The sequence below is a fragment of the Dysidea avara genome, chromosome 9, assembly GCF_963678975.1.
Source record: "Dysidea avara chromosome 9, odDysAvar1.4, whole genome shotgun sequence".
In the NCBI taxonomy this organism is placed as follows: Eukaryota; Metazoa; Porifera; class Demospongiae; order Dictyoceratida; family Dysideidae; genus Dysidea; species Dysidea avara.
In genome coordinates, this window is record NC_089280.1 from 27,445,670 (window position 1) to 27,453,892 (window position 8,223).

The 8,223-nt window shown below is 41.7% G+C and overlaps 5 protein-coding genes across 5 annotated transcripts in view; 3 read left to right on the forward strand and 2 right to left on the reverse strand.

Annotated features, from left to right (window-relative positions):
* The window catches only part of LOC136266798 (mitochondrial import receptor subunit TOM40 homolog), a 1,810-nt gene extending 919 nt beyond the window's left edge, over positions 1-891 (forward strand). The window contains exons 4-6 of the mRNA XM_066061816.1: positions 181-280; positions 337-516; positions 567-891. Of these exons, the coding sequence (XP_065917888.1) occupies positions 181-280; positions 337-516; positions 567-835 (549 nt within the window). The 3' untranslated portion in view covers positions 836-891. The remainder of the gene's footprint in view (positions 1-180; positions 281-336; positions 517-566) is intronic.
* LOC136266794 (cilia- and flagella-associated protein 91-like) lies at positions 847-4,205 on the reverse strand. The gene is made up of 19 exons (XM_066061811.1): positions 3,882-4,205; positions 3,723-3,799; positions 3,511-3,668; positions 3,305-3,457; positions 3,022-3,255; positions 2,859-2,969; positions 2,716-2,811; positions 2,604-2,665; positions 2,462-2,553; positions 2,276-2,415; positions 2,030-2,228; positions 1,909-1,980; positions 1,793-1,858; positions 1,573-1,746; positions 1,395-1,523; positions 1,262-1,345; positions 1,153-1,217; positions 1,016-1,107; positions 847-963 (listed from the first exon to the last, which is right to left on the reverse strand). Exons 1-19 carry the CDS (start codon positions 3,949-3,951, stop codon positions 893-895), a joined length of 2,145 nt encoding a protein of 714 aa, XP_065917883.1. The 5' UTR covers positions 3,952-4,205; the 3' UTR covers positions 847-892.
* LOC136266797 (heme A synthase COX15-like) lies at positions 3,978-6,380 on the forward strand. The gene is made up of 6 exons (XM_066061815.1): positions 3,978-4,233; positions 4,292-4,614; positions 4,666-4,839; positions 5,704-5,782; positions 5,832-5,986; positions 6,041-6,380. The coding sequence occupies exons 1-6, from the start codon at positions 4,014-4,016 to the stop codon at positions 6,281-6,283; spliced, it is 1,194 nt and encodes a 397-aa protein (XP_065917887.1). The 5' UTR covers positions 3,978-4,013; the 3' UTR covers positions 6,284-6,380.
* LOC136266799 (phenazine biosynthesis-like domain-containing protein 1) lies at positions 6,293-7,222 on the reverse strand. The gene has a single exon (XM_066061817.1). The coding sequence runs from the start codon at positions 7,183-7,185 to the stop codon at positions 6,325-6,327; it is 861 nt and encodes a 286-aa protein (XP_065917889.1). The 5' UTR covers positions 7,186-7,222; the 3' UTR covers positions 6,293-6,324.
* Positions 7,196-7,827, forward strand: LOC136266802 (prefoldin subunit 2-like). Its single transcript, XM_066061820.1, has 3 exons — positions 7,196-7,379; positions 7,429-7,552; positions 7,599-7,827. The coding sequence occupies exons 1-3, from the start codon at positions 7,246-7,248 to the stop codon at positions 7,761-7,763; spliced, it is 423 nt and encodes a 140-aa protein (XP_065917892.1). The 5' UTR covers positions 7,196-7,245; the 3' UTR covers positions 7,764-7,827.
* The last annotated feature ends 396 nt before the right edge of the window (positions 7,828-8,223 follow it).

Genomic DNA, 8,223 nt, shown 5'->3' on the forward strand with positions numbered 1-8,223 from the left:
AGATATTGACACATAGGTCGCTTCCACTGTATGTTCTATTGGTACTTGTTATAGGAAGGCCTTACATTATGGGGGTGGTCCAAGAAGGGACTCTGTAATCCACTAAGAACATTATTGGTAGTGCTGGGGTATAAGGTGGAGATGTGATGATATACACATATTACTGATGTTACTGTGTAGACTGATAAGAGCAAGTGGGTAGTATACCAATCAACACTGGACTACATAGGCAGTGACTATACAGCATCATTGACACTAGGCAATCCCAACTTGTTCCAGAGTGAGTCATCATCAGTATACCTGTAATGTGTGTAATGGTAGTGTACCACTGTACAGATACTGGGGTATTAGTACTGCAGTATTTGCAGTCCGTAACAGCCAGACTCAGTCTCGGTGCTGAAGTGTTGTTCCAGAAGATGCCAGGAATGGAGCTAAGTGTGTTATCTCTTGGTGCTAACTATCGGGGAATTGATTGGGAGGCTATCGGCAAAATTGGCATGCACCAGTGGAGCTTGTGTAAGAACAATATTGAATTATCCCCTTTGTTAATAATGTTGTACTATCAGGCTATCTTCATCATGCCAGTGACGATCTCACTCTAGTTGCTGAATTTGAGGGGGTACCAATGCAGGGAGAGAGTATACTGTCAGTTGGCTACAAGTATGACTTACGCAAAGCTAACGTTTCATTCAAAGGAGTTGTGGACACTCAGTGGAACGTATCATGTATTGTAGAGAAGAGACTGGACCCATTACCAGCTACCCTTACACTTAGTGGCCTTATTAATCATGTCAGTGACAAAGCTCGGTTTGGAATAGGATTTAGCTTAGGATAGAATGATAGTAGTTAGTAGAATTGTGGATTATTTATAATTATCAATCATTTCTTGTATTCACTGTTTTTCAATATCCTTATGAACAGCATGGTGTGCTGCAAGGAGGTGCTTCCTTTGTTGATGTTTTACTGTATGAGGTGATAATTGTATTATGATAGATCACGAGGGTGATATATGTACCTTTGTTTCTCATTGTTTGCTTTTGTACTTCTGGTAGAAGGAAAGTGTGGACTAATTCTGCTATTGTCTCATGTTTCTCCAGTGTTGTTTGACTACAAGACTAAAGTCAAGTATATCCTGTTTGTATTCGAGCTCACCTTTCTTCCAGCTCATGTACAACTTTATTGATGCTTGCTGCCTTCTTCCTGATTTCTTCCCTAGCCTATTGCGAGGTGATGTTACTGGATATAACCTTAACTGGCTTACTTGTTTGTCTGCTGTGCTCTTTACTGCAGATAGGATGACATCTTCTAAGTAACTGTCAACTGTCTCATTGTGTACACTAACAACCTGATTGTCAGTATTTCACAATTGTTGCTATTTATTTTAAATGTCTTACTTGTTTGAATAGTTCGTCTTCTGTTCTACGTATTCGCTCCTCAACTTGTCGTAGCCCACTCTCCTCTGCTTCTCTCATACGACGATCTCGTTCAGCTAACAACATAAATGCGTGAAGTCGACGCTCCTCCTGTGTACAGAGCTGACATACAAACAGTCGGACACAACTAGTTACTGACTTGTAATCTAACCAGCTCTTTGCTGAGGTAGTCTAACTGTTGTCCAATTAGGGTATAAGCTCCGTGACCCACTACAGATGACACCACGGAAGCTTGGTGTTCTTCGCGCTGTTTATGATGTTGTTTTGATTCCACAGCTTCTTTCTCCTTACGTTTGGCTGTAATTTGTGGCCCCTACAGATTTAACGTCTAACAAAGCCACTAGGAGTATCAGCTATACCTGTAGGGCATGGGTAGTCTGCAATTCTCTGATCAATTCAACACGATGATTCTTTCCTTCAAACATCTATGACGGTACATATATGATGAAGTGATTGTCGCTAACATGACTAGTACCTTAGTCTGGACTGTTCTTCCTCGTAACATTTGTTGCAGTAAAATCACCATCAACTCTTGTTCCTCAGTATCCTACACATTATGCTACTACTAGCTATTGCAAGTGTATTGTGTTGTATACCTCATCAGGGATTGGCACTGTTGGTGTGGGAGGACGTGGAATTGGTTTCTCCACTTTCTCCAGTAGGCGTAATGGCTTAGGAGTGGTATCTTGATTTTGCTGGGCCTTCAGCTCCTCATACACTTGGTCTAACTGCTGTACCCTACGCTGTAACTGGCGTGCCTTGCTCCCCACTACCTTCTTCTGAGGCAACTTTATACTGCACATAAAAACTAGTCAAACATGGTGAGACAAACAATGACATACCGAGGGTGTAGTACATAGTGTGGTAATGATGCCTCTAGCTCCATCAGACCTTCATAATCACTAGTGTAACCGCTCTTAACATGAAACTGCTCTGAGCCATAGTCTAAGTACACACCCACTTTCATCTCAGGAGCATAAACCTACACACCCAACCATCATGTGAGAATACACTACAACTAAGCTAACTTGTGATGAGTAGTTGTTGTAGTCATCAATAATGTTCCTGCGTTGTAGAGTACCATCTACTTCTTTACGACGATTAGTTAGTTTACGTAATGCTGTTAACATGGACATGATGATATTTACTATCTTTTTGGTGTGCATATACCTCTGATGTGATTATTCCTTATTCTCATTATCTGTTTCTCCTTCTCCAGTTGTTTCTTGCTCCTATTGTAGCAATATATAACAAGATAGTACTACTCAATACATGTACACACCATAATTGTTCATTCTTTCTGTCGTTCAATGCTGCATGGTCAGTCTCGCGTTGCTGTAGAAATCTCTTCACCAATTCCAGCTGTTCATCTTGTAACCTGTTGTTATTTTTAATAGATGTTTTACCATCTTATGGTAGCCTTACTTTTTAATTTCACTCTCTCTAAATGCCCACTCACTCCTCTCCTGGTGTTCCATCATTCTCCTTCGCTTGTCAAGTTGTTCAGGGTCATTGAGTGGTGGCAGAGTTGCTTCCCTGTCATGCCACATGTATACTCTTTCAATACAGTAATCCAACAACTACCGACCATTTTCGTTTAGCTCTTGCTCGCTCAATCAGCTCAACCTCGGCCAATCCAGCAGGTAATCCATTACTGTATGATAAGGTGGCTAGGGTGAGTAACTCTGGCTCAGTGCCAGGTTGTATCACATATTCTGGTGAGTATGGGTCAGTTTGTGTTTCACTATCACGATAATCAGTCTGGACATGAACTGATCTTGTCTTTGGTGCATCAGAACGTTCTGAATCCTCTACTGCTTCACTGAACAATACAATGGTACATCAAGTCATTAAAAATGTTCCCAACTTACGTTTTGCTTGGCTCAAATACTAAACCAGTTATTTTCAACTGCTCCAAATAAGGTAAAATCGGTCTTCTAAAGAATTTATGACGGTCTGCTCCCTCCACATCACAAGGAGGGTGACTCTTTGACGGCACCTTGATATTAGGGGCATAGTTAAACCTGCCAATAACAATACCTAATCATTCAACTACTTGTAGCTAGTTAACACATACGTCTTATATCGGACAAGTGCTTCACGATACTGGGTAGCATAGCCAGTCCATGCATGTGATACATGGGCTGGTACAGGGTTGGCACTATCTAACTGGTAACCCTGTCGAGGATAGTGTCTCAACTCACTGAACATGTTCTTACTATCTGGCATCTTCCGCTGCAACATGGATGGATATAGTGTCAGCATGAAGACCAGTCAGTTTACACTCACCAGTCTATCAAATGACGACTGAGCCTTGAATCCTTGTTTGGCATGGTCACGGGAACTGGATAACGTGTGCAATGGGTCTGGAAAGAGAGGGAAAGATACGAAATAATGAAATTTAGAAATGTGCTGGAAATACCCATATAGCACTAGACAAAAACATACCGTATAAATAATCATAGGTTCGCTGCGGCTTGGAGTAAGGCTTTTGAACCACTTGTGTCCTGGTCGCCATTGCTTGATCTTGTCGCTATAGCAACAGTCACTGGTCACACGTGATATTGCTGTTTCGTCATCATGTTGCTCACGCGCAGCTACAAGATTGGGATAGTGTTAAGGCAGTCTTGTTGCAGACAGTTTAGTAATGTAAACGTATTGCAGCGATCTCGCCAGCTTCCCAAGTGGCTTGGCACAGTCATCAGAAGACAAGCAAGTAGCTCAAACGGGAATGGAGAACGGAAAGTCGGATACTGGTTATTAGCATGTTGCGGAATGGTATCCGGATCAGTAATAATTGGTATGTGGGTGATTAAACGTCAAATTTTACTCTGTGCTGCATGCAAACACTCACACAGGAGGTCTTACTAGGCTCACAGAGTCTGGGTTATCCATGGTAAACTGGCATTTGCTCAAAGACATGCGTCCACCTCGTACTCAACAAGAATGGGAGGCAGAATTTGAGAAATACAAACAGTACCCTGAGTATGAGCATGTACACAAGGAGATGACCCTGGACCAGTACCGTACCATTTACTACATGGAGTATCTTCACCGGATGTGGGGACGTGCTATTGGGCTGGTGTTTGCAATACCTGCAACTTATTTCTTCATGAGAGGTTCACTATCTCGCCCGCTGAAAATCCGTACCCTAATTTATGGGGGTCTAATAGGCTTCCAGGTATAGTAGTGTACTGGTGTACTGTTGTTTGCATGTCAATTGAAACTACAGGGTTTCCTTGGCTGGTGGATGGTTAAGAGTGGGCTAAAATTTGAGGCCAAACATGAGGCGGATATCCCACGTGTTAGCCAATACCGCCTGGCAGCTCATTTTGGTATGGCTATTCTACTCTACTCATCCATGTTGTATACAGCATTGGGAATACTGCTGCCAGTTCAACCACAGGTCAGTAAAATCCCTGATATCATGCATAACTCCCAGTATATGGATTAAACAGGGGAGGATTTACCAGTGTGCATTTTGCTACTCCCACAACGATTATTATACCCTTACACTCCAACGCATGCAGTTACCCTATAACATTTTGGTTTGTGGTGGCCACCACTGGGGTTGGCTGTCATTATATTATCCTCAATGATTCAAAACAATTACACCTCACACACACAATTGACAAGCCTACTATACAATAACAATTGTTTGAAAAAACAGGGTGGGGGCTAGTGGTGGGGGCTAGTGGTGGGGGCTAGTGGTGGGGGCTAGCACAAATAATAAAGTAACAAAAAATTCAGAGCAGCCCAGCCCAAGACCACTCTAGGAAAAACATGATTTTTTTTTTTTTTAACATCAGGGAAAAACCCAAAAGCACCACCCTAATGTGTGCATAAAACATGTGACAAATCTAAAAAGAGTTTGTATCCGATAATAAAGTCCATACTTGCTTCCATCCAGTTCATCTCATCTACCTAAACAATCTGTTAAGGAAATTAAGGGAGGGAGGGAGCCAACCTACTTACGTTGTACACATGGCATAGATTGAATAATTGCACACTAACAACACTTATATACCCTTGCGTCACGTGAAGACGTAACACAATACCACACCCCATCTTATTTTCCTGCTCTTTTACTTCGCTCAGATGCTAGAAAATACACCTACAATAATGTTATCTTTCCAATTTGTACCTAATGGCAATGATTTCATGTCAATTTACAGGTAGCGGCAGAGCATTTGAAGTTTCATTCCCACCCTCCCAGTATTAGGGAAATAGGGACTTAAACATTTGATAGGTGCATTGTGTTATTCCCTAGCCTGCTCATCCACGAATGAAGACTCTTCGTATACTAGCTCATAGCTCTCTGGGGATTGCCTTCTTCACTGCTCTATCAGGTAATAAAGTTATTGTGATATGTGGTACTGTTGTAATTTTGTTATGTAGGAGCATTTGTGGCTGGGTTAGATGCTGGGCTAGTATACAACTCTTTCCCAAAGATGGCTGGTCGATGGATCCCAGAGGACCTCTTAGCATTCTCTCCAAGGATCACCAACTTTACTGAAAATCCTACCACTGTACAATTTGATCATCGCCTCCTGGTAATGCAAAGATTTTTATTTACTTGCAGTCTTAAGGTCCTTTCTAAATGATAGGGTATTACAACTCTATCACTGATCGGAACAACATGGTTGATGGCTAGAAGTGTGGCAGTGAGTCCACGAGCTCGGTTGGCTGCGAGCTGTCTTGCAGCAGCTGGTGTAACACAAGTCACACTAGGGATTACCACACTGTTGTACTTTGTACCTATACCGGTAGCTGCTAGCCACCAGTTTGGATCACTTGCCGTGCTGAGCTCTGCTCTATGGCTCATGCATGAATTACGCAGAAAACGCTGACACACTGTATAAATAGAAAACAATTTTCTTATAATTGAATGTTATTTTCCTCTAGGGTAAATCTTACCAGTCATTACAATACTAGCTTGTCCACTAATGTGTACTCTATTATCGCAAACTTCAATCTTCAGTTCACCACTTCTCTTGGAACACTGACATGCAAACATTTTATCTTTCTTCAACACCCTACCCCAGTATGCAGCCAGTACGGTGTGTGCTGATCCTGTGACAGGATCTTCAGGAATACCATTCCATGGAGCAAAGTAGCGTGACACAAAATCATAACAATCTTTACTTTTCACAGTTACAATAACACCACGAACCTTCCCTGAATGGCTGGCTAACATTGCAGTAGTGTCCGGGTGTATTGATGTCAATTGTTCCATTGTAACACTATCATTTAGCCTCACCAACAACTTCTTAGTACTGCTGGAGTACTGGACCTCTTGTACAGGCAGATCTCCAACACTTAAGAGTAACAACTCTTCTATTTCTTCCCTATTGGTAGCACACACATCCACTGCTAGGGGTAGGTTGATGCCAATAAAGTCTCCATCTAATACAGCACTCAGTTCTCCACTCAGAGTGTGAAACACTAACTCCTTGTTGGAATTAGAGCGACACTTGAACAATACTGCTGCTGAGGCTAAGGTGCCATGGCCACACAGAGGGACCTCACAAGTTGGAGTAAACCAGCGGAGGTTAAACTCTTGCCCAGACTGGAAGGTTAAGTCTGGTCTGCAAGAAAGGAATGCTGTCTCAGATAAATTCATTTCAGCAGCGATTTGCTGCATCTCTGTGTCACTTAGAGCAACTCCATCAGGAATCACACACACAGCTGCGGGATTACCACCAAATGGCTTACTAGAAAACGAATCGACAGTCGTTATGTCCAACTCCATGTATTAGGTTGATGGCACTAATTAGAACATTATTCTATCTAATGCGCATCTAAAGTGCATATGGCTACTAACTCTACTGGCAAAAGTGGACAGAACGAGGAGAAAGTGGTCGCTCAGTTCCAGCAGCTAAGACAAGAACAGCGAGCCATTGCGCTTAAAATTTCTGAATTAGAGTCAGAAGTAAACGAGCACGAGTAAGCTATTTTGCTGTACAGGTCCCTCACCATCTGTTGATCCACGTAGGACAGTCATCGAAACTATCAAAGATGTTGACGGCGACAGAAAGTGTTTCCGCATGATAGGAGGCGTTTTAGTGGAAAGAAGTGTAAAAGAGGTTTTACCTGCTCTAAGAAAGAACAGAGAACAGGTGAGTGGTGTGGAGATGTTAGTGGATCATATCATGTGTGGTGTAGATTAGTGGCTTGGTTTCAAAACTGAAGGCACAGTTAACCGTTAAAGGGAAAGAGGTTAACGAATTCCGTGAAAAGCACAATATAAAGATACAAGGAGAGGGGATGACAGAAGAGCAGTCAAATAAAAAAGACACTAAAGAGACTGTACAGGGAGTATTAGTGTAATGTACAATACTGCAATGTAATATGTAGTGTTTGATGTCAAATTTCTATAGAGGAAGTAATCACATGTTGTCATATCACAGGGTTAAGTTTTGCCATGCTGTACTACTGTAGCTGGTTGACAGTAAGTGGCCAATAGCCCACCACTATTTGTAAATGTCCAGTATATTTAGGTGTTTGAAACTGCTGATAATTTGTTTTTGCTCAGCCAGGTACAATAGTACATGTGTGATACCTCTATTAAGAGACTGCTTATCTTGTCTCTATCTAATATATGTATGGCTAAATGATTTTTTGGGGGTGAAATTGTAAGTATGTCAAAATTTTCATATTCATCAAGGGTACACGAAGCATTTAGTGCATAAAGTGGTGGGAATGAATTTTGTGGGTTTAGTGAAATATTTATTCTTGGAAAACTTCTAGCTGGACAGATATACTAACTTACATATAATACAGTGTAGCT